General features: G+C 39.4%; 1 protein-coding gene across 1 annotated transcript in view; it reads right to left on the bottom strand.

The window, feature by feature from the left end:
* Positions 1 to 22,034, bottom strand: part of RAD51 (RAD51 recombinase) — a 36,011-nt gene extending 13,977 nt beyond the window's left edge. The window contains exons 1-5 of the mRNA XM_027553550.1: positions 21,381 to 22,034; positions 17,890 to 17,992; positions 16,100 to 16,237; positions 7,361 to 7,478; positions 6,096 to 6,187 (exon numbers count right to left, since the gene is read on the bottom strand). Coding sequence (XP_027409351.1) covers positions 6,096 to 6,187; positions 7,361 to 7,478; positions 16,100 to 16,237; positions 17,890 to 17,976 — 435 coding nt within the window. The 5' untranslated portion in view covers positions 17,977 to 17,992; positions 21,381 to 22,034. The remainder of the gene's footprint in view (positions 1 to 6,095; positions 6,188 to 7,360; positions 7,479 to 16,099; positions 16,238 to 17,889; positions 17,993 to 21,380) is intronic.
* Positions 22,035 to 25,818: the final 3,784 nt, after the last annotated feature.

Genomic DNA, 25,818 nt, shown 5'->3' with positions numbered 1-25,818 from the left:
TATTTCTTTAATGGCACATACCATCTGTATAACATAGCACTACAGTGATGTAACAAACATTTTTATAAAGTGTTCTTAAATACAGAATAAATTATAAATGGTAGTTCATAATTTGTTTCATAAGGGAAAATGCACAAAAGAGAACAATTTATATTTGATGTTTAAATTTATAAGTTCCAAGAATGAATATTATTTTGTTGAGAGGATAAGAACTCACATTGGATGGTAAGATACCAGGAAGTCCCCTCTGTCATACTGACTGAAGAAGGCAGATTTCCTTTCAGTTATTCTCTAACTCCACTGGTAAGTTGTGTCCTTGGGAGAAGTGAGTGTAATCTATCTAGAGAGTTTCCAACTTAACTATGGCTTGATTTACAATCTTTCAACTTTACCATCATGGGAAAGTGATATGAATTCAGTACAAACCAAAAATCTGAATTTCAGTCCTTTCCCAGGTGAGTCATTTGCTGTACAACACTTTCAGGGTACTGGGCAAGCACACTGCGCTCCCAGTCAGCCACTTGAGCTGGAGGGTAAACAGCTGGTACACTTAGAAACATTCTGGTTCTCACTTTCAGTATAGTATTCAATAAACTACATATGAGAAATTCAGCACTTTATTACAAAACAGGCTTTATGTTAGATGATTTTGCCCAACTGCAGGCTAATGTAAGTGTTCTGAGCATGTTTAAGGTAAGCCGGGCTAAGCTACGATGTTCAGTAGGCTAGGTGCATTAAATGCATATTTAACCTGTAAAACTACCGCACAGTTGTACTCATCTCACATGCTAGCAAAGTAATGCTCAAAATTCTCCAAGCCAGGCTTCAACAGTACGTGAACAGTGAACTTCCAGATATTCAATCTGAATTTAGAAAAGGCAGAGAACCAGAGATCAAATTGCCAACATCCACTGGATCATCGAAAAAGCAAGAGAATGCCAGAAAAACATCCACCTCTGCTTTATTGACTATACCAAAGCCTTTTACTGTGTGGATCACAACAAATTGTGGAAAATTCTGAAAGAGATGGGAATACCAGACCACCTGACCTGCCTCCTGAGAAATCTGTACCAGGTCAAGAAGCAACAGTTAGAACTGGACATGGAACAACAGACTTGGTTACAAATTGGGAAAGTACGTCAAGGCTGTATATTGTCACTCTGCTTATTTAACTTTTATGCGGAGTACATCTTGAGAAATGCTGGGCTGGATGAAGCACAAGCTGGAATCAATATTGCCAGGAGAAATATCAATAACCTCACATATGCAGATGACACCACTCTTATGGCTGAAAGCGAAGAAGAACTACGAGCCTCTTGATGAAAGTGAAAGAGAGTGAAAAAGTTGGCTTAAAGCTCAACATTCAGAAAACTAACATCATGGCATCCAATACCATCACTTCATTGTAAACAGATGAGGAAACAATGGAAACAGTGAGACTTCATTATTTTGGGCTCCGAAATCACTGCAGATGGTGACTGCAGTCATGAAATTAAAAGACGCTTGTTCCTTGGAAGAAAAGTTATGACCAACCTAGACACTACATTAAAAAGCAGAGACATTACTTTGCCAACAAAGGTCTGTCTAGTCAAAGTTATGGTTTTTCCAGTAGTCATGTATGGATGTGACAGCTGGTCTATGAAGAAAGCTGAGTGCCGAAGAATTGATATTTTTGAACTGTGGTGTTGGAGAAGACTCTTGAGAGTCCCCTGGACAGCCAGGAGATCCAGCCAATCCACCCTAAAGGAAATCAGTCTTGAATATTAATTGGAAGGACTGATGCTGAAGCTGAAACTCCAATACTTTGGCCACCTGATGCTAAGAGCTGACTCACTGGAAAAGACCCTGAAGCTGGGAAAGATTGAAGGCGGGAGAAGGGGACGACAGAGGATGAGATGGTTGGATGGCATCACCGACTCGATGAACATGAGTTTATAATAATTATACCTCAGCTATCCTTAGCTCCTGCCTCTCCTTTCAGTTCATTAAACAAGTTGCTACCAGAATATTTCTGAAAATTTGCTCATGCTTATCTTCTCTTGAAAAATGCTGAATGATCCCCACTCTCTATAGAATCAAGTCTATACTTCTTATATTTTGGTCAAGACCTTGTAAAATGGTCTTGATGTGTCCTTTTTAAAGGTTTGTCTCCTACTATTTGTCCAAATACAACTTCTGAGCTAGGTAAACGGACTTATTTTGTCTTATTATGTTATGCTCCCCTGTCTCTGCCCTATTCATACCATTCCCTATAGTTAAATGCTTTTTAGTTTATTTACCTGGTCAAATTTAGCATTCTTCAGGATCCTGGTCTAATCTCTTTTTCCCACAAAGTATTCAATGATTAGTGTGATGGAATCCTGTTTCTTCCTTAAATACTTACGCTACTTCCCCTGTATTTTTTTATTTACTAATATATCAGGTATGCCTTCAGTTCAGTTCAGTCACTCAGTCGTGTCCGACTCTTTGAGACCCCATGAACCGCAGCATGCCAGGCCTCCCTGTCCATCACCAACTCCTGGAGTTTACCCAAACTCATGTCCATTGAGTTGGTGATGCCATCCCAGCCATCTCATCCTCTGTCATCCCCTTCTCCTCCTGCCCCCAATCCCTCCCATCAGAGTCTTTTCCAGTGAGTCAACTCTTCGCATGAGGTGGCCAAAGTACTGGACTTTCAGCTTCAGCATCAGTCCTTCCAAAGAACACCAGGACTGATCTCCTTTAGAATGGACTGGTTGGATCTCCTTGCAGTCCAAGGGACTCTCAAGAGTCTTCTCCAACACCACAGTTCAAAAGCATCAATTCTTCGGCACTCAGCCTTCTTCACAGTCTAACCCTCACATCCATACATGACTACTGGAAAAACCATAGCCTTGACTAGATAGACCTTTTTTGGCAAAGTAATGTCTCCACTTTTGAATATGCTGTTTAGGTTGGTCATAACTTTCCTTCCAAGGAGTAAGTGTCTTTTAATTTCATAGCTGCAATCACCATCTGCAGTGATTTTGGAGCCCCCCAAAAATAAAGGCTGACACTGTTTCCACTGTTTCCCCATCTATTTCCCATGAAGTGATGGGACCAGATGCCATGATCTTAGTTTTCTGAATGTTGAGCTTTAAGCCAACCCTTTCACTCTCCTCTTTCACTTTCATCAAGAGGCTTTTTAGTTCCTCTTCACTTTCTGCCATAAGGGTGGTGTCATCTGCGTATCTGAGGTTATTGATATTTCTCCCGGCAATCTTGATTCCAGCTTGTGTTTCTTCCAACCCAGCATTTCTCATGCTGTACTCTGCATATAAGTTAAATAAGCAGGGTGACAATATACAGCCTTGACGTACTCCTTTTCCTGTTTGGAACCAGTCTGTTGTTCCATATCCAGTTCTAACTATTGCTTCCTGACCTGCATATAGGTTTCTCAAGAGGCAGGTCAGGTGGTCTGGGATTCCCATCTCTTTCAGAATTTTCCACAGTTTCTTGTGATCCACACAGTCAAAGGCTTTGGCATAGTCAATAAAGCAGAAATAGATGTTTTTCTGGAACTCTCTTGCTTTTTCTATGATCCAGCGGATGTTGGCAATTTGATCGCTGGTTCCTCTGCCTTTTCTAAAACCAGCTTGAACATCTGAAAGTTCACGGTTCACGTATTGCTGAAGCCTGGCATGCCTTAGGACATCTAATTCAATCATCTCCATTCATTCCAGTATTTACTGAGCACTGACTTAGGCACTAGCAGTACAGTAGAGAACAAGTCAGTTACTATAAGCCAGGTACTACTTTAATGAGTTTTAAGAGCATGGGCTCTGAAGTTGGGTTTGATTCCTGTAGCTACTACTTAAATGTGATATGATCTTAGGAATTGTTTAACTCATTGTTTCTGTTTCCAAATCCGTCCTAGCAAAGCAAACAAAGAAGAAACAGAAGGCATCTGGGGAAGTTTTTTCCCTAATGTAGGAAATACTAGGCATGCTTGTGTAACAATGAAAATAATTTAATAGAGAGGTAGACCAGAAAATAGAAGGAGCAGAGTCCTTGGAAAAGTGGCAAGGCATGGTAACCAGATCACAATGGTAGGACCTTTGAGAGGAAGAGAGACACTCTCTATTGTAACCCAAGGTAAGAAAAGGTGGCTATAGATAGATGGATTTACCTCACACCAGTCAGAATGGCCCTCATTAAACAGCCTACAAGTAACAAATTTTGGGGAGGGTGTGGAGAAAAAGGAACCCTCCTACACTGTTGGTGGGAATGTAAATTGGTATAGCCACTATGGAAAACAGTATGGAGGTTCCTCAAAAAACTAAAAATAGAGTTACCATATGCTCTAGCAATCCTACTCTTGGGCATATAACCAGACAAAACTTTAGTTCTAAAAGATACATGCACCCCTGTGTTCACAGCAGCACTATCCTAACAGCTAAGACACAGTAGCAACCTAAATGTCCACTGACAGATGGATGGATAAAGAAGATGTGCATATATACAATGGAATACTACTCTGTGGATTAGTACACATATATACAATGGAATACTACCCCATGGATTAGTACACATATATACAATGGAATACTACTCAGCCATAAAAATGAATGAAATACTGCCATTTGCAGCAACATGCTCTGGACCTAGAGATTGTCATACTAAGTGAACTAAGTCTGAAAGAGAAAGACAAATACCATATGATATCGCTTACAAGTGGAATCTAAAATGTGACACAAATCGACTTATCTACAAAACAGATATAGAGAAAAAGGGAGGGGGATGCTGGGGATGGATAGATTGGGAGTTTGGGATTAGCAGTTGCAAAGTATTATAGAGAATGGATAAACAACAAGGTCCTACTATACAGTACAAGGAACTACATTCAACGTTCTGTTACAAGAGACTTCCCTGGTGATCCAGTGGTTAAGAATCCACCATGCAATGCAAAGCGCATGGGTTCAATCCTTCACTGGAGAACTAAGATCCCACATGCTGTGAGGCAGTTAAGCCCATGAGCCACAACTAGAGCCCGCATGCTCTGGAACCTGAGCAATGCAACTACCTAGCCCGCGTGCCACAACTAGAGAGTCTGTGCGCCACAATGAAGGATCCTACATGATGCAACAGACAAGATCCCGCACGCTGCAACTAAGACCTAATGCAGCCGGATAAATAAATAAATAAAATCCTGTGACAAACCACAATGGAAAAGAATATGAAAAAGAATGTATATATTAGCATAACTGAATCACTTCACTAGACAGCAGAAATTAACATAATATTGTAAATCAACTATACTTCATAAAATTTTTATAAAAGCTACATGAGTTTATAGTTTTGACGTGAAGAACGTGAAGAACAGTTTAGATTAATTTGCCTAAGAGTGAGGCTGAAGAGAAGCATGAAAGTTTGAGGAAAAAGGACAAATTACGAGATTCTTACTGAGTGGGGGAAAATGTTGCCTGAATGAAAAATTTTCAGGAGATCATTGAATGTTAAAGCCTGTCATCTTAAATTTAAGTGAGGTCAGTCAGCTTTATGTTAAGATTTTTCTCTAGTATGATCCGCTATTGGGGAAATCAGGCACTGAAAACATAGATAGGGTTCATCTAAGAATGGCATCTCTTCAGATGGGGAATGTAAATCTGAGGGTATCTGTAAAGGAATGACTTTAATGAAGAGTCATAAATATAAACCAGTGAAGAGGGAAGAAAAAGCCAGGAGAGGCCCAGTGGATAGCAAGAAAGTATGTGAAATTAATAATCTGAAAGTTTCCGAGCTGTTTGGAAGTCTTACAGTAGCAATCTGTCTTCTAATTAGCTATAGCATTCTTTTTCTTTTTCGGCTGAGTCATGCAGCATGCACAGGTTCAATACCCAACCAGGAATCGAACCTGTGCCCCCTGCAGAGGAAGTTCAGAGTCTTAACCACTGGCCCTGCCAGGAAAGTCCCCCTAGCATTTTTGAAGACAGAGAAAGTGCTTTTTTGGTCCATGCTAACAGATGCTTGCCAGTAGCAGCAATCAACTCATTCTTGTCCATGCAAACAGATGCTTGCCAGTAGCAGGAATCAACTCATTCTTGCTGATATGATTAGGCAGAGTCCCAACAGCTCACCTGGCATGTTACAGCCAATGTATGACAGATCTGGGTCTTCCCAGTTCGGAATTCTCCAAACATCTCTGTGATGGATCCAGTCTCAATTCCTCCTAAAAAGAGAAACATCTCTTAGCACAATATAAATGTTAGAAACATAACCATAGAAACATCCCAGTAGCTCATCAGAAAGATGTTTACATAATTTAGAGACCCAGTCTTCAACAAGCAGTAATTTTAAAAATACCTCATTTGGAAATAATTCTAGATTCATAGACAACTGCAAAGAAATACAGAGGTTCCATGCATTCTTCATCCAGCCTCCCCCAATGTTTGTTTTATATAATTATAGTATAGTATAAATATCAGAAAATTGACACCCATACGATTCACAGAGCTTATTCCAATTTCTCCAGCTATATATGTACTCATTTGTGTGTCTGTGTAGTACTATGCAACTTATCACATTTGTAGCTTCATGTAGGTATCACCACAACCAATATACAGAACAATACCATCACAAGTCAATAAGCAGTCATTTAAAAAATAAATTATAGATAATACCTAACATTTACCAAATAATTTTTGTGTATCTGTCATTGTGCTATCAATTCATTTAATTCCAATAACTTATAAGGTAGGAAGCTTTTTTTGACCTCATTATGAGGTCAAAGGTAAGACCTTATCTTCTTCAGTAAGATAAGAAAATGGAGGCATAGAATACAATACGTAATCTGCACCATGTAACATGGCCAGTAAACGCTAAGAGGGGGAACAGGAGGGAAAGCAAACGAACAAATCTGAGTGTGATTCCTGAACTCATGCTATTTTGTGCCTGAATGTGATCAAATATTTGGGGAAGCAACAAGAACCAAATCTAACACTAAAATTTAGGACAGCAGTGCTTTCAAAAGTTCAAAAACTTAACAGCTTTCCATCAAGTCCTGAAAATTAGTGTGCACCACAATGTACTGATACTACAGTGTAGTATGTTAACCAGCCATCAGATTTTCTACCTTGTGGTAGAGTAAAAGGTTATATTATTTCTTTAGGCAGAGGGAGATGACTTTCAAGAATGCAATTATTAATTAGAGATTAAATTATTGAATTGGCAGATAATTTTAGTATTTCTAAAGTCAGCCTCACCCTTCAGTCTTACTGAATACTTTCCTTTACTTCTTAATTCTATCTAACACATAAACATGAACCAAATATCTTAGTTATGTTCTATAACCTGGATGCTTTGCCAACCGCAGTTCACGACATAGGATAAGAGATTACGATACCTTGAAGCAGTTTGTCAAGTTCTTTGGAGCCAGTAGTAATCTGTATGATCTCAGATCGCCTTTGGTGGAACTCAGTTGCAGTGGTGAAACCCATTGGAACTAATTTAGCTGCCTCAGTCTGGGGTAAAATAAGAAATGTCAAACTGATGAAATACACTTAGTAAAGTAATAATCAGGCATGTAGTGGGAAGAGGTAACATCTAACAAAATTTCCAGAACGATTTCTCTTTAAAAAGTTATCAAAACACTCGTAAGTTCTAGTTCTAGGATTATTTTCTCTCTGGCAAATAAAGGATAAACTAATTTAGAGACTCCAAGAAGACTGGCAACAGTTTAACTGTCATTCAAATAATACACTCATGTAGTTAAAAACAACAAATTGATACACCAACACATACATAGTTTGCCTGACAATACAGTACAAAGTCCAGTGTATTTAAACCTTTGTTTCCTGTTCCATCAACCACAGAATGTATCTCTTAACTTTCTACTTTGTTAAATGAGGACATTTGTCCTTTGATCTTTGCTCCCTCATCTACTTTTCCATCTCTGTCAACTGTACATTTTCTTTTACCCTGTCAGGTTGAAAACATTTAATCCTACTTTGTAGTCACTGATAAGCCATTAATGATCAGTCTATAGGTTGATTCCAAAATTTAAAAATAAAAGCTTTCAGATACATGGCGATTAAACATAATATTCCTAAATAAGCAATGAACCAAAGAAGAAATCACAGGGGAATTTCGAAGTCACTGAAATCAATGAAATTAAGACAAAACACACCAAAACTTATGGGATGTAGCAAAAGCAGTATTTAAAGGGAGATTTATAGCTGTAAACACCTATATTAGAAAGATCTTAAATTAATAGCCTAATCTTCCCACCTTAAGTTACTGAAAAAAAGAGCAAACTAAACATAAAGCAAGCAGAAGGAAGAAGATAAAATCTGAGTGGAAACTGGTGAAATAGAGAATAGAAATACAATAGAGAAAAATCATTAAAACCAGAAGTTGCTTCTTTGAAAAAAAATCAACAGAACTGATTTATTATTTATTTATTTTTTTTTAGAACTGATTTATAAAGAGTCAAATCACTAAAATCAGAAATGACAGAGAGGACATTTCTACAACCCTTACAAAAATAAATCTATGCCAACAGATTAAATAATTTACAAGAAACAAAGAAACCCCTAGAAACACACAAACTATCAAAACTCACTGAAGTAGAACAAGAATCCAAGTCCAGGCCCCAACTAATTAGCCAAACTTGAATCTAAATTCAGTAAAATAAACTGAATCTAATGAAAGAAAGAAAAGAGGGAGGGAGGAAGTAATGAAGGAAATTAAAAGAAAGAGAAGCAGGAAGAGAAAGAGAAAGAAAGTGGGAGAGGAAAAGAGAGAAAAAGAGAGAGGGAGGGAGGAGAAAATCTGGATAAATCTACAGCAAGTAGAGATTAAACTTGTAATTTAAAAACTTTCCACAAAGGGAAAAATCTAATGAAGAGGTAAATAGTGGTCTTGCTTTATTCTCTGAACTTCTCTGTATGTTTAATACTTCACTTAAAAGTTGATTATAACGTTTGTATTATAGTTATTGCAGAACCAAAGGGTGTGCTAGAAATACATTTCTTTCACTAAGGTTCCAATGTTAACAACTGATGTCTCTCAAAGTTATCTGTCAAGTTCAAATAAATTTTTTTAAATGCCACTAGTTTCAAAATCATGCTCCACTTTACGCTGCTTTTATATCTGAGCCATATCTTTCTCTAGTATTCTCTGACTTAATCACTTCTCAAAATCTTCAGTCTCTCAGTCTTACTATGTATTCTACTGACTCCTTTCCTTCTTTCTCCAAACTGGGCTCTCTGCTCTCTCTTTCACTGGCTACCTGACATAGAGCCACTCCAACCTAGGTCCTGTGTTTTCTGATTTTAGTAAAGCATATCCTCAAGTATTGATAACTTCCTAAGAAACAATAGGTAAGAGCAAAATGTTCTGAATTCTTGTATTTCTGAAAATGTGTATTCTGCCCTAACACTGGGTGAGTAATATTGTTACCAATAGAATTATAGGTTTAAAATCATTTACCCTAAGAATTTTGAAGGGATTGCTCTACTAGCTTCCACCACCCAGATTTCTAATAAGAGACGTGCTATCTTTCTGATTTTTGTTCCTTTAGAGGTCACTTACTTTTTTTCCTCTGAAATCTTTCAGTCTTCTCTTTATAACTGGTATACTGAAAATTTCACACTCAGGAGTCCAGGTGTGGGCCTTTGACATTTTGTGGGGCCTTAGGCTTCTGTTTCAGAGAAGGCAATGGCACCCCACTCCAGTACTCTTGCCTGGAAAATCCACGGACGGAGGAGCCTGGAAGGCTGCAGTCCATGGGGTAGCTAGGAGTTGGACAAGACTGAGCGACTTCACTTTCACTTTTCACTTTCATGCACTGGAGAAGGAAATGGCAGCCCACTCCAGTGTTCTTGCCTGGAGAGTCCTAGGGACGGGGGAGCCTGGTGGGCTGCCGTCTACGGGGTCGCACAGAGTCGGACACGACTGAAGCAACTTAGCATAGCATAGCATAGCATAGACTTCTGTTTGCCTTTAGCTCTGAGAAATCTTAATTTTTTTTTTGAGAATTTCTTTACTTCATTTTTCCCATAACTTCTACCAATCTTTAGGATAAATGAAGATCAATGAAAATTAGAAAGTAAGAATACTAAAGAAAGGGGAGAAGAAACTATAAGCCAATATGGAACTCTAGTTTAATAAATGCTAAAATATTTAGGGGGAAATGTACTGCAACTTTCTTTAAAAAGCACAAAAAGAGCCAAGATGTACTGATGGCTAGAGAGATAAACAGATAGATGATAAAGCAAGTATATTAAAATGTTAATAGTAGTGTCCAGGTGGTGGGTAAATGAGTGTTCACTTCAAAATTCTTTCAACTTTACAGTAAGTTCAAAAATTTTACTCAAAAATGTGGAAGGAAAATATCAAACTCACAGAAGATGTTATCCCTTCATGTCATTTAGCCCCTACATTTTCTAGTTTATGAGCTCTTCAGTTCATTTCAGTTGCTCAGTCATGTCTGACTCTTTGCGACCCCATGAATCGCAGCACAACAGGCCTCCCTGTCCATCACCAACTCCCGGAGTCCACCCAAACTCATGTCCATTGAGTCGGTGATGCCATCCAACCATCTCATCCTCTGTCGTTCCCTTTTCCTCCCGCCCTCAATCTTTCCCAGCATCAGGGTCTTTTCAAATGAGTCAGCTCTTCGCATCAGGTGGCCAAATATTGGAGTTTCAGCTTCAACATCAGTCCTTCCAATGAACACCAGGACTGATCTCCTTTAGGATGGACTGGTTGGATCTCCTTGCAGTCCAAGGGACTCTCAAGAGTCCTCTCAAAAACCACAGTTCAAAAGCATCAATTCTTCTGTGCTCAGCTTTCTTTATAGTCCAACTCTCACATCCACACATGACCACTGGAAAAACCATAGCCTTCACGAGACGGACCTTTGTTGACAAAGTAATGTCTCTGCTTTTTAATATGCTGTCTAGGTTGGTCATAACTTTCCTTCCAAGGAGTAAGTGTCTTTTTATTTTATGGCTGCAATCACCATCTGCAGTGATTCTGGAGCCCCGAAAAATAAAGTCAGCCACTGTTTCCACTGTTTTCCCATCTATTTGCCATGAAGTGATGGGACCGGATGCCATGATCTTAGTTTTCTGAATGTTGAACTTTAAAGGAACATATTATAACCAATATGAAATTGGAAGTAATTTCATTCATTCAGGGCACAAATATCATAAGTAATTTGGCATGGTTTTGCCAAACTGCCAACTGCATAGTCTGGCAGAACTTGACTTCTTTTGTTTATATAATAAGCTTGCTTTCATCTGTCTTATATCTGTAGGAATTTTCAATGTCTGACAAAGTTTTTTTTTTAATGTCTGACAAGGCATAAGCAAAGGTCAGGATTCACTGAGTCACAAAAACTGATACCCAGAGAGAAACAACAAACAGACTTTAGGGACACCTACTGGCTTAATAGTATCACAATCTTTCAAAGAGGTATTAGGTATTCAGAATTCTTATTCAATTAAGTCACCACTTTAACAAATTTATTTATTTGAGCAATCCAATAAATGACAACTGCATACTTCCATAGATGGCAACATGTTTAAGAATTTAAATTAAGGATTACTTATGATATTTGCGCCCTGAATAAATTAATACTATACAATAACAGACTTGCTAGCACTTAAAAATTCAAAGCTCTTAGTATAATACCTGATAAAACAGAATTTACTAGGTTGTATATATAATATGAGACATTAAAATAAATCTCAGATATTGTCCATCAGATTAGGTTATGTGGTAGAACTACATGCACTGAAGCTGCAGGAAGTTTTTTTTGAAGATTCTTTAGCTTTTGAAGATGATTTTTCTCAGAGAAAATTTCTGTGAAACTATAACAGCCATCAACATAAAAGTATAAAATATAATTTTATAAATTAAACACTTGCTTTACATTATAGAAAACTTCAACAGCAAAGCTAATCAAACTCTTTAACTACACAATGGTGATCTGTGGTCAGCAATCTTTGATGTTACTATAATTGTTTTGGGGTGCCACAAACTACACCTATAGAAGACAATGAACTTAACTGATAAATCTGTGTGTTCTGACTGCTCTACCCACTGACCATATCCCCACCTCTCTCTCCCCTGAAGTCTCCCGTTCCTTAAGACACAACCATACTGAAATCACGCCAATAAATAACCCTACAATGGGCTTCCCTGGTGGCGCAGATGGTAGAGAATCCACCTGCAATGCGGGAGACCTGGGTTCGATCCCTGGGTTGGGAAGATCCCCTGGAGGAGAGCATGGCAATCCACTCCTATATTCTTGCCTGGAGAATCCCCATGAACAGAGGAGCCTGGCAGGCTATAGTCTAATGGGTCACAAAGAGCTGAACATGACTGAGCAACTAAGCACAGCACAGCACAACGGCCTTCAGGTCTTCAAGTGAAGGGAGTGAACCTGTACCCCTGTCACTTTAAAGAAAAAGACTAGAAATGATTTGGTTTAGTGAGGAAGGCATGTCAAAAGTTGAAATAGGCTGAAAGCTAGGCCTCTTGTGCCAAACCGTTAACCAAGTTGTGAATGCAGAGGAACTTCTTGAAGGAAATTAAAAGCACTACCCCAGTGAATACATGAACAGTAACAAATAGCCTTATTGCTAATAATGAAGAAAAATTTTAGTGGCTTGGGTAGAAGATCAAAGCAGCCATAACATTCCCTTTAGCCAAAGCCTAGTTCAGAGCAAAGTCCTACTCTCTTAATTCAGGGAAGGCTAAGGGAGATGAGAAAGCTGCAGAAGAAAAGTCTGAAGCTAGGAAAAAAGCCATCTCCATAACATTTAAGAGCAAGGTGAAGCAGCTAGGGCTAATGTAGAAGCTGCATCAAATTATCCAGAAGATCTAGCTAAGATAAAGAATGAAGGTGGCTACACTAAACAGATTTTCAATGTAGACAAAATAACGTTATATTGGAAGAAGATGCCATCGAGGACTTTCATAGCTACAGAAAAGAAGTCAATGCCTGGCTTCAACAGTTTTCAAAGAATCAGCCGACTCTCTTTTTAGCAGCTAATGCCACTGGTGACTTTAAGTTGAAGCCAATGTTCATTTACCATACTAAAAGTCCTAGAGCCCTTAAGAATTATGCTAAATCTATTCTGCTTGTGCTCTATAAATGCAACAAGTCTGGATGATGGCACACCTGTTTAAAACAGTTTACTGAATATTTTAAACCCACTGTTGAGACCAATTGCTTAGGAAAGATCCTTTCAAACTATTATTGCTCACCAACAACATACTTGGTTACTCAAGAGCTTTGGAAATGCACAATGAGATTTAATGTTGTTTTCATGCCAGCTAACACAACATCCATTCTGCACCCTGTGAATCAGAAGTAATTCTGCCTTTCAAATCTTATTATTTAAGAAATGCATCTTGTAAGACCACAGTTGTCATAGACAGTGATTCCTCTGATGAATATGAGAAAAATCAGTTGAAAATCTTCTGGAAAGGACTTACCATCCTAGATGCCATTAAGTACATTTGTTAAAAATGAAAGTATTAAAAAAAAAAAAAAGTAAATTCGTGGTTCATGGGAAAAGGTCAAACTGTCATTTAACAGGAGCCTGAAAGAAGTTGGTTTTCACTCTCATGGATGACTCTGACAGGTTCAAGACTTTAGCAGAGGAAGTAAATACAGATATGGTGGAAACGGCAAAAGAACTAGAAGTGGAGCCTAAAGTTGTGGCTGAAATACTGCAGTATCATGATAAAACTTTCATGGATAAGGAGCTGCTTCTTATGGATAAGCAAAGGGTGGTTTCTTGAAATAGAATCTACTAGCGAAGATGCTGTGAAGATTGGTGAGATGACAACAAAAGATTTAGAATATGATATAAACTTGGTTGATAAAGCAGTGGCAGGGTTTGAGAGGGCTGATGCCAATCTAGAAAAATTTCTGCTGGGGATAAAATGCTGTAAAATAGGACTTCCCGGGTGGTCCAGTGGTTAAGAATCCATCTGCCAATGCAGGGGACACAGATTCAATCCCTGGTCTGGGACCATTCACATGCGATGAGGCAACTAAGCCCACGCTTAGGGCCCGTGTTCCGCAACAAGAGAAGCCAATGAAAAGTCCATGCACTGCAACCATAATAGCCCTCATGCAGCAACAAATGCCCAGGGCAGCCAAAACATTAAACAAATAAAAATTTTACAATCCTATCAAATAGCATTGCATACTACAGAGAAATCATTCATGAAAGAAAGGAAGATTCAATCTATGTGGCAAACTTCACTGTGGTCTTATTTTAAGAAACTGCTGCAGCCACCCCAACCTTCAGAACCACCACCCTGATCAGTCAGCAGTCATAAACGTCAAGGCAAGACTCACCAAAAAAAGAATATAAATTGCTGAAGGCTCAGATGATGGGTAGCATTTTTTAATAGTAAAGTATTTTTAAATTAAGGTATACACACTGTTTTTGTAGATCTAATACTATTGTATAGTTAACAGACTACAAAATAGTGTAAACATAATTTTCATAGGCAACAGGAAACCAAAAAATTCATGTGACTTGCTTCACTGCAATATTTGCTTTGTTGTGGCGGTCTGGAACCTAACCTGCAATTATCTCCAAGGTATAGCCTATAAATACGAAAGGATAAAATACATAAAATAAAATGTAATCACAGGGTACTATGAGTGCCAAAGGAATATATGAAGCAAGAAAAATGAATAGTAGCTGCAAGACATTGGAGGGAAATAAGAAAGGATCACAGTGTATCAGGATGAAATTAACTGGATTCTAGTCTTAGTTCTGCGATCAACTGCGTAACGTTGGATAAATAACTGAACCACTGTGCTCAAGTTTCCTTATCTGTAAGGCAGAGATAACACTGGTCCTACCTCTCTCTCCCAGTGTAGGTACGAAGGGCAAGTGAGAATACTGTGTATACAAAAGGGATGGGATTTCAAAGTTAAAGTGCTATAAGGGAACTCTACTCAATATTCTATAATAACCTATACTGGAAAAGAATCTAAAAAGAATGGATATTGTATATGTACTGACATATGAATCACTTAGCTCTACACCTGAAACACAACATGGCAAATCAACTATAGTCTAATGTAAAATTTCAATTAAAAAAGTTAAAGTGCAATATAATATAAAGGATTATTATTACCTTATTTTGGTTAAGCCTGTAAAATCACTTTTACATCATTTACTAAAGTTAAAAAAACCTAAGTATTAATGATGTATAATTACACTTTCTTATGATTAAAGAATCTTGCTTATGACTAGTTAATTCATAGACTACACACTGGCAGCCTAATTAACATGACTCTAATATTCAAGGAATAAAAACAACTTTTCCATTTAAAGTAATACATGTTTAGGGGACTTTCCTAGTGGTCCAGTAGCTAAGAGTCCACCCTCCCAATGCAAGGGGCCTGGTTTTGATCCCTCTTCAGGGAACTAGATCACACGTGCTGCAATTAAGACCCAGTGCAGCCAAATAAATAAATAAATATTTTAAAAATAAAGTAATACAAGTCTATTATAGAAACTGCAGAAACTTCAGAAAATTGAGGCAAAAAAAAAAAACTGTTCACATTCTCACCATCCAGAAACAACAGTGTTAGTATTTGACTGTAGTTATCCCCAATGTATATGCTGGGGATAATTTATATGTGTATATAAATACACACATTTAAAAAGATAAAGACATAAGCACACAAACACATTTTTTAACCTGCTTTCTTATATCAGGAACATTTTCATATGTCAATAAATGTTCTTCAAAACTATTTTCAGTGGCTACATACTAATGAATATATTTCTAAGGCATGACATTGTAACATCCAGAAATGGTAAGGCACACATCACTCACGGCTGGGAGGAGTGCAAACTGGTAGTCAATTTGGCAGTATTTATGTCATACCCCCATGATATTGCAGTTCCCTAGGAAAAATCCCAGTTTATTCAAGGAGACATACAAAGATAATTAGCTGGTAATACAGTCACTTCTGGAAAAGGGAAGAGGGTGGCACACGGGGGATGGAAGACGGAAGACTGCGGCCTTTCACCGTATGCTCTTCTATACCACTCCCACTGCTGCCTCTCTTGGTCACACAAGCGGTACTTACCAGAATTTTATCAGCTTTGGCTTCACTAATCCCCTTAATATTTATTAGCTCCTTCTTCGGTGCATAGGCAACAGCCTCTACAGTATGAAATCCAGCTTCTTCCAATTTCTTCACATCATTGGCATTTATACCACATTGCTGCAAGTGAAGAAAACTATGGATAAATCTAAGCTTTGGTTCCCTCATCTGTTGAATGTGGATATTGGCCCTACTTATTTCACAGGGCTGTTTTTAACTGTGATATTATACGCAAAAGCTTTAAAAAGTATGCCCTACATATGATGCATTTCATAACAAATTACCAATCTATTCATCATCAAAGGTATTCTCTTGGTGGCTCAGATGGTAAAGAGTCTGCCTGTAACGCAGGAGATTTGGGTTTGATCCCTGGGTTGGGAAGATCCCCCAGAGAAGGGAAAGGCTACCCACTCCAGTATTCTCACCTGGAGAATCCCAAGGACGGAGGAGCCTGGAAGGCTACATACAGTCCACGGGGTCGCAAAGAGTCAGACATGATTGAGCGACTTCACTTTCACTTTTTTTTAGTTTTCATTCATTATCAAAACCAGTAGTTTTAAGCTAGCACTATGTAATTAAAAGACTCGTCATGAATTGGGATTAAACCTGTAACTAAACCTTTTGACTGGAACTCTAAATGAACTTTGAGACCTGGGCCCTAAAAGGCCACTTTAAACTGGTGCTTCCCAAAGTTTTCTACATCAAGCACCCATCAAGAATAATAAGTTTTACACTAAGCTGGGTAAACAGATAAGACTGTCCCAGAGCTAAGGGGAGCATATCTTAGCATACATTCTTTGTTGCCCAATAACTGGAAAGCTCGGCTTTAACAACTGATATTAAGAATGAGGAAAACTATTTTTGGTCAGGGATTTACATGCCACTTCTCAAAAACAAACCACCCAAAGGCACTTCCTTCTCCTGATAAACAAAGTCAGCTTTGGTTTTATTAGCCACCAAAACCATGACTTTGGGGAAAGCATGCATTATTAGCGGGATATGTATGTAGAAACCAGGTCTGTTGGTTTAAGCCATAAGATTTAAGCCATAAGCAATACACATGTGTGGTTATAAGGATGCTCACTGAAACCAAAAGTTGACTCTGAATTCTCCAATGTGTTTAACAAACCCGTTTAAGTATCCTCTGAAGAGCTGAAGCTTAGGTGGGAGATGGGAGGAATATGCATAAAGAGACAAGAATGAAGACTTTCTCAGTATACTCTGCTGATTCTTTCAGCCCAAGTCAATGGCACTCACTCTGGGACCACTGTACAATGTGGAGAAATAGTGCAAGGCCCCAGGTTTCATGCTTGATGTCCTTGCGCAGAGTCTTGAACTCTCACATCTTAACCCCAAGCCAGTGTGTCTATGACAGCTGTCTTCTTAGTAAGTTCATCAGAGTTCCAAGTTGGTGGAGAGATGTTGTTCCTCTCCACTTCCTGCATAGCTGGCCCAGGACACTACAATTCCCTGGATGGTAATTTCATACTTAGTACAAACAGCACAGATTCTCATGGGATCCTAGGGCTTCTTAGTTTCTGACATCCAGTTCTAAGAAAAAAAAAATGATGAAAGAGGGGAAGAATTCTTGACAAAAAAGGGACCTGGCAGATACGTTTAGCAATTGTCTTAAGTCTTTCCACAGGATCCTTGACAACACTTCTGAAAACTCTAATTTGGACTTTAGTTTATGTAAAGGCTGTGATTCCTCCCAGTAGGTAGAACAATCTTATCCAGCATTATAATTTTAAAATTAACAACCAAGCACATACCTCTAGTCGGGAAATAGGTTGTGGACCAAAGCTTTCTTCTTCCACAGAAGTATCTGCATTTGCTTCAAGCTGCATTTGCATAGCCATTACTTAGTGTTCAATACTGAAAAACACAGATGACCATCAGGAAGAACACTAGAGAAAGTACAGACGCGCAAACATAGTTTTACAGTAAATCTCTTAAAGAATTACTTACTAGGCTTTTCCTCTGGATATATATATATATAAATAGTATGTATAATATATTTAAGAAAACTTATGGACTTTTGCCTAGCTAAAAAATGTATGGCATTTTGATTCTACTTGTTTGACTTATGCTAGAACAGAACAGAATGCTAGATTTTTAATTTAAAAAAAATAGATACACAATAAGCAACAAAAGTTTACTGTATAGCACAGGGAACTACAGTCAATATCTTGTAATAAACTACAATGGGAAATAAAGTGAAAAATAATATATGTGTATATGTCTAACTGAATCACCTTTCTGTGCACCTGAAACATTGTAAGTCAACTATAGTTCAATAAAATATATATATTAAGAAAAAAAAAACGACTACTAGGCTTTTGGTTTAATCACTGACCTACCCGTGGCAGGAAAAAGAAGAAATCCCTCACCAGCTTTCCCTTCCACCTAGACAGCTTAACTATATGAACTATGTCCCCCAGTTCTCCTGCTTCATATTTCTTATAGATAAGGGCCAAGTCTTATTTGTGTATAATTTATGATACATCATAAATGTTAGGTGTTTGTTAAATATTCAGCAACTGAATGCAGATTTTCCAGGACTCTACTTAAAAAAAAAACCCCAAACTGATATAGGATTAAAGTGTTTCAGTTCCACTGTTCCCTTCCAAGAAAGCAGGGTTTCGGGGTGATGGGAAAGGAGTGAAATGAAGGTACAGAATCACTGCCATAAATCTCCACTCCTGATACAGAAACAGTGGACTGAGATGAGAATTCTCCCCACCTTAGGCAATGATCATAGTTTGTAGTCCCACATTTTGCTTCTATTGTAACAAAAGTGTATGAAATTTAAAGATCAACATTTTAACCAATTGCAGACTTCACTGAATGCACAAATGAATAAGTAACGTGAAGTACCCTGCTCAGTTTGAAATCTTCCATATAAGGCCAATACCAAAAGTCAGATTATTTTAATAGTTAAGATTGCACTGATTGAAAGAATGGAGAACAAAAAATTTTAATTATCTTCATGAGGTATTAGTAAAAGCAAACAAGTCATGATGTCTACAAGGATAAATATACTTAAGTCACACCAAAATAATCTGGACAATGTAACAATCAAGATAAATTTAATTCAAAAAATAACAGGTAAGGAATCTCCAGTCTTAGAGGCTTGACAGAAGGTAACCATTTGTTCTTGACTGGTTCTGGTGTAGTTCTCTTAGAAGGCATGCTTAGCATAATGTGAGTTTATAATTCCAAATATCAGAATCATCTGAAGGCAACTTAAAGTGTCTTCCTTCATAATTTATGAAAAAGATGGCTTGAACTGTATACATAAAGCAATAACCAAAAAGCAATAGGCTTAAAAACTGGACTATATTTAAATTTGGAAATTCTATCCATCAAAATGCTATGGCTGGGACTTCTCTGGTCATCAAGTGGCTAAGACTCCAAGCTCCCAATGCAGGGGGCTGGTGCTCAATCCACGGTCAGGGAGCTAATACCCAGTGCAGCCAAAAAAAAAAAAAAAAGGCTATGGCTTCCCAGGTGACACAGTGATAAAGAATCTACCTGCCAATGCAGGAGATGCAAGAGAAATGGGTTCAATTCCTGGGTTGGGAAGATCCCATGGAGTAGGAAATGCACCTGGAAAATGCCATGGACAGAGGAGATGGGAGGGTTACAGTCCATGGTGTTGCAAAATGTCAGAGGACTGGGACTTCTCTGGTGGTCCAGTGGCTAAGACTCTGCACACGCCCATTGCAGAGGGCCCAAGTTCGATCCCTGGTTGGGGAACTAGATATTCACATGCCACATCTGAGACCAAGTGCAGCCAAATAAACTAGTAAAAAAAAAAAAAAGTCAGATGACTGAGCGACTGAGCACATCTAATCAAGACACCACGGCAAGAAGGAAAGTTAAACAATAGTGAGGGGGGAAAATATTTACCACAAATATAACTCAGGGCTGATAATGAGAATATATAAAGAATTCTTGCAAGTCAGCAAGAAAGACAACCCAATAAAAAACAGGCAAAAGAGATCTGAACAAGCACTTCATAGGAGAAGATACTCAAATGGTTAATAAACGTATCCACAAATGCTCAATTTCATTAATAATCAGGAAAATTAAAATTAAAACCACAAGATAATAGCTAAAATTTTAAAAAATTAACATTAACTATTAGCAAACGTGTGGAACAACTGAACACTCATTCATCTCTGGTTCGAGTGTACTGGTACTGTATTAAATATGGAAGGTGAAGACAGACAAATGCTTTGACCCAGGAATTTTGCCACTCTATTTTTTTTTGCCACTCTATTATTAACCCACTGAAAAACATATACGTGTGCACTAAACTGTATGCAGGAATTTTCTCAGCCATCTTTGTCCTGAAAGCTAAAAACTAGAAATAATCCTGATATCCATCATTGGTATTATGAATAGGAGGAATACAACATAGCAACGAGAAAGTATTGCTAAATGCAAAGACACTTACGAACCTACAGACAGAACGTTGAGCAAAGCCAGACACAAAAATAGTCTTTCTTTACATAAAATTCAGAAACAGGCAAAATTAACCAATGGTATTAGTAGTCAATACAGTGGTTACCTCTGGCGAGAGGGTGAGTATTAGAGAAGGGGGCACAAGGGAGGCTTCTGGGTGATGACAGCATTCTTTCTTGATCTGAGTGGTATATTCATTTTGTAATGACTCATGGAGCTGTACACACTTTTGATCTGTGCATTTTTCTATTTGTATACTACACTTGGCTTACAAGATTAAGAAAAAACAGCATACGTTACTACAGATCATTACCTAGACATAACGTAAACGGTCTTCCGCACTAGGAAAAGCAAATTATCTTACGGCAACCGGAGGTGGGTACTCTGGTAAGCAAAATTTTGTGTAATGAAAGGGCACTGACCAGAAACCTGGAAACTGTGGTTCTGGCTTAAGAGCTGTGACTCTGTCACTACACAGCTCTGGATCCTGGATTCCTCGCGGACGCCCATTAAGTAGGTGTTGGAAATGCAGGCCTCCCAAGGTTCCTCCCAGGAACTCTAACTAAACGCTAGAGTGCGCTTCTATTTTCCCCTCAGCGAACTGCGACGGTCGAAGTAGCCCGGACACGTCCCGGCTCCGCCCCGCCATTTCCGAGTTTCTCACTTGGGAGAAACGGAGGGGCCCCTAAGCCTGCTGCGGAGCTGGGGCCCAAATCTGGGTCTAAGCCTGGGTCCGGCTTATACCGGGACTAACCTGGCGGTGGAAGGGGCTTGGTCTGCGTCTCACACTCACCTGGACCTGCGGCGCTTTGGTATTCGCTAGGGCAGGCTGCACACTCCGACTACCGTCTGCTGGACCCGCCCGCGCCCGATCCTGGACGGACTGTAGATCCCCTCGCTTGTGCCCCGCTTCTCTACTCCCTTGCTTCGACCTTCTGCACAAAACCCAGGCGAGTTTCAGCTTCCAACTGCGCTCCTGCGGCGCGTCTCGCCTTCTCTTAGGCCTCGGTCTCAAGCCGCAGCGCGCGCTCTGCCTACAGCTTTCGGAAATCCCGCCAAATCCTATTGGGCAAGGTCACGCCCGCGTCAACGTAACGTCTCCCCACCCTTCTCTGACCCGCCTTCCAGCCGCTTCGACCACTCGTGAGACCGAGAGTTGGGCTCGAGGAACTTGAGCTTGCAGGATGTTATGGATTCCCGTCTTCTTTTTCTCCGTTAGGACTAATCCAGAACTTGAGAGTTGCGTTTTTCTCACCCTTTACCTGATCGAGGACTACAACTCCCAAGAGGTTGTGGGCCGCCAGAGACCACATATCCCAGTATGCACCGCGGGCGGGCGACTCAGCTGTAGCTTCTCAGCCCCTCTCCGAAATACCCAGACTCTTGGGAACTGGTGGCTTAGACAGTAAAGAATCCGCCTACAATGCAGGAGACCTGGGTTCGATCCCTGGGTCGGGAAGATGCCCTGGAGGAGAGCATGGCAACCCAGTCCCGTAATCTTGCCTGGAGAATCCCCATGGACAAAGGAGTGGTGGGTTACAGCCCATGGAGTGACAGAGTCGGACATGACTGAACGACTAAGCACAGCACTGGGATCTCTTAATATGCTTCTTAAGTGTCTAACCTGGGGCATTTGGCCCTTCAGGTTGCGCTGAGCCTCTAATTTAGACCAAGTACGGAGTTCAGGTGCTTTCTAGGCTCTTATAGATGGTGGAGCTGATGATGCTGAAGTACATGGGTGAAACTGGAACAGAAAGCTAATGGAGAGAAAGAAAGGACTGAAATATTAGTCAAGCTGTGGTACTTTACTGGAAATTTGCAGGATTCCGGATTTTAAGAATGTAAATCTTTTCGTAGTTTATTAAAAGTTGATTCCAGTTTTAAAGGGTGATTAGTGGTACTTTCATGCATTGGAGAAGGAAGTGGCAACCCACTCCAGTGTTCTTGCCTGGAGAATCCCAGGGACGGGGGAGCCTGGTGGGCTGCCGTCTACGGGGTCGCACAGAGTCGGACACGACTGAAGTGACTCAGCAGCAGCTGCAGCAGTGTTTACTGGTGGAGAAGGCAATGGCAACCCACTCCAGTACTCTTGCCTGGAAAACCCCATGGGCGGAGGAGCCTGGTAGGCTGCAGTCCATGGGGTCTCAAAGAGTCGGACACGACTGAGCGACTTCACTTTCACTTTTCACTTTCATGCATTGGAGAAGGAAATGGCAACCCACTCGTGTTCTTGCCTGGAGAATCCCAGGGACTGAGGAGCCTGGTGGGCTGCCGTCTATGGGGTCGCACAGAGTCGGACACGACTGAAGCGACTTCGCAGCAGCATGAAGAGATGTATAAGACCATTAGAGAACTTTGATCTTTATTCTTTAGGTAATGGGTACATCTGAAAGTTTTTAATCCAGTGAATCTCATGCTTTAGACCTGTTTTTTGTTCCGCACTACTTTATATTTATGGAGTGCTTTAAAATTCATAAACTTTTTATTTAATCCTCACATGGTTACCCTGTGGCATTGAAGGACAGATTTCAGGATAGAGTAAAAACAACAGAAACTGTTATGAAGTGCTTTAAATATTTCAGGGAAGAGATTGTCGATTTAAAAAAGTCACAACCTAAAGGTTGAGAGTTATGTTTTATTTGGTGGGAATTTTTAGGACTTAAACCCAGGAGGCAGAATCTCAAGTAGCCTTGAGAGAACTGCTCAGAGGAGGCAAGGGGAGGAGCCAGGTTATATAGAAGTTCTACAACAAAGGACAGGCAGGCTGAATATCAGAGATTATTGTTAAAGGAAACCAGATATTCCAAGTTAAGAAATTTGGTGATTTTCCATGTCTGGGAAGATGCAAAAGTCTCGTGAGATCCTTGTTAATTGATATGGCAGGAAATAACTCCATTTCTCAAGATGAAGGTTTGCATTAGAGCAATGACAGAACAGATTCAGGAAGCATTCTGAAGGTAGAATTAACCTAACTAGTGATTCTAGATAGTAATTGGGGATAATAGTGAACTGCCATCCATACCGGAGATACACACCTTCATGCCTATTCTTCATATACTCTCCTTAGAACACCTGCAAACCCACAGCCCCTCTTGGCTATGTGATGATACATAACTTTGACCTTTCATTAAAATAGAATTCCTGTGGCTGTGGGGATGTCAAACCAGAGAAACCCATTTGCAGAAAGGTTAAGAAATGGAGATAAGGAAGTGGGAAGAGTCAAACAGAAAGAAACTGTTTTGAAATCTGACTGCTTCCCAGATCTTTCCAGTTTCTCAGGGGCCCTGCAGCACTTAATGCTCTTGAGGTCCATGAGATAGCTCTACATTCCAATAATCTCCCTACATTCCAATAATCTTTTTTTTCCCCAGCTTAAACAAATTTGAGTAGTTTTATGTTCCTTTCTTCCAAGACAACCAACTAAGCTGGAAGTAAGACAAAGCAGATTTCTTACCAACAGTTCAATTAGCAATTCATGAGAATATCTATAAATGTGTAATTGAAGTTTTGAATATATATATCCCAAGTTACAAGGTAAGTGACCAATCTGAAATCTCAAGGAGGCAACTTCTAACAAAACCAAAACTTAATCAGCAGAAATCTGATCATTTGTTCAAGAATATGATCTCATTAGCATAATCAACCTGGAGCACAAAAAAGGAAATCCCATGTCACGTCCAAATGATCTATTTGAGTAGTACAAGAATGATGCAATATTAGAAAAAGTCAGTTATTTGGCTATATTAATGGGTCAAGGAGAAAAATCAAATGACTAATTTTATCACATTGGAAAGCATTTGTCAGGAAGAAATTTTCCTCTACCCTCATAGGTTCTTCTGGCTGATCTGAGAAATTGACATTAAGACAAAAGGAGAAAAATCAAAAGTTTAGTAATATGTACACCTGGAGTGATGCAGGAAATCTGAGTAACTCTGCAAAAGAGCAGAAACCCTCACCTTAAAAACCATCTTTAGCAAAAGACAAAACAGGATGTTGGGGATAGTGGCTTAGGACTTTAAAGGAGAGGAAGGCAGATGGAAAGGCAAATGTTTGGCAAATAAATATTTGTTGGGTCATGCAGAGACAATGGAACACAGAGTAGACTCGTGATACCTCTGTACCAGGAACAAACCTCTGAATTTTTTTTAGGCAATCAGGGGAAAGGTCAAAGTTACTTTCTGATCTTGATCAGGTCTTGATTGTTTTCAATTTGAAATAACCTACAAACCAAAGAGATATTTTGGAGTACTAAATTCTGTTCTACATATCCAATAAAATTAAACATCAGTTCAGTTTAGTTACTCAGTTGTGTCTGACTCTTTGAGACCCCATGGACTGCAGCATGCCAGGCCTCCCTGTCCATCATGAACTCCTGGAGTTTACTCAAATTCATGTCCATTGAGTCAGTGGTGCCATCCAACCATCTCATCCTCTGTCGTCCCCTTCTCCTCCCACCTTCAATCTTTCCCAGCATCAGGATCTTCAAATGAATCAGCTCTTCACATCAGGTAGCCAAAGCATTGGAGTTTCAGCTTCAACATCAGTCCTTCCAATGAATATTCAGGATTGATTTCCTTTAGGATGGACTAGTTGGATCTCCTTGCAGTCCAAGGCACTCTCAAGAGTCTTCTCAAACACCACAGTTCAAAGGCATCAATTCTTCAGCGCTCAGCTTTCTTTATAGTCCAACTCTCACATCCATACATGACTACTGGAAAAACCATAGCCTTCACGAGATGGACCTTTGTCGGCAAAGTAATGTCTCTGCTTTTTAATATGCTGTCTAGGTTGGTCATAACTTTTCTTCCAAGGAGTAAGCGTCTTTTTACTTCATGGCTGCAGTCACCATCTGCAGTGATTTTGGAGCCCCCCAAAATAAAGTCAGCCACTGTTTCCCCATCTATTTCCCACGAAGTGCTGGGACCAGATGCCATGATCTTCGTTTTCTGAATGTTAAGCTTTAAGCCAACTTTTTCACTCCCTTCTTTTACTTTCATCAAGGGGCTCTTTAGTTCTTCACTTTCTGCCATAAGGGTGGTGTCATCTGCATATCTGAGGTTATTGATATTTCTCCCAGCAGTCTTGATTCCAGCTTGTGCTTCATCCAGCCCAGCGTTTCTCATGATGTACTCTGCATATGTTAAATAAGCAGGGTGACAATATACAGCCTTGACGTACTCCTTTTCCTATTTGGAACCAGTCTGTTGTTCCATGTCCAGTTCTAACTGTTG

The sequence above is a fragment of the Bos indicus x Bos taurus genome, chromosome 10, assembly GCF_003369695.1.
Source record: "Bos indicus x Bos taurus breed Angus x Brahman F1 hybrid chromosome 10, Bos_hybrid_MaternalHap_v2.0, whole genome shotgun sequence".
NCBI classification, from domain to species: Eukaryota; Metazoa; Chordata; class Mammalia; order Artiodactyla; family Bovidae; genus Bos; species Bos indicus x Bos taurus.
This window is presented reverse-complemented; position numbering and strand designations above follow the sequence as displayed.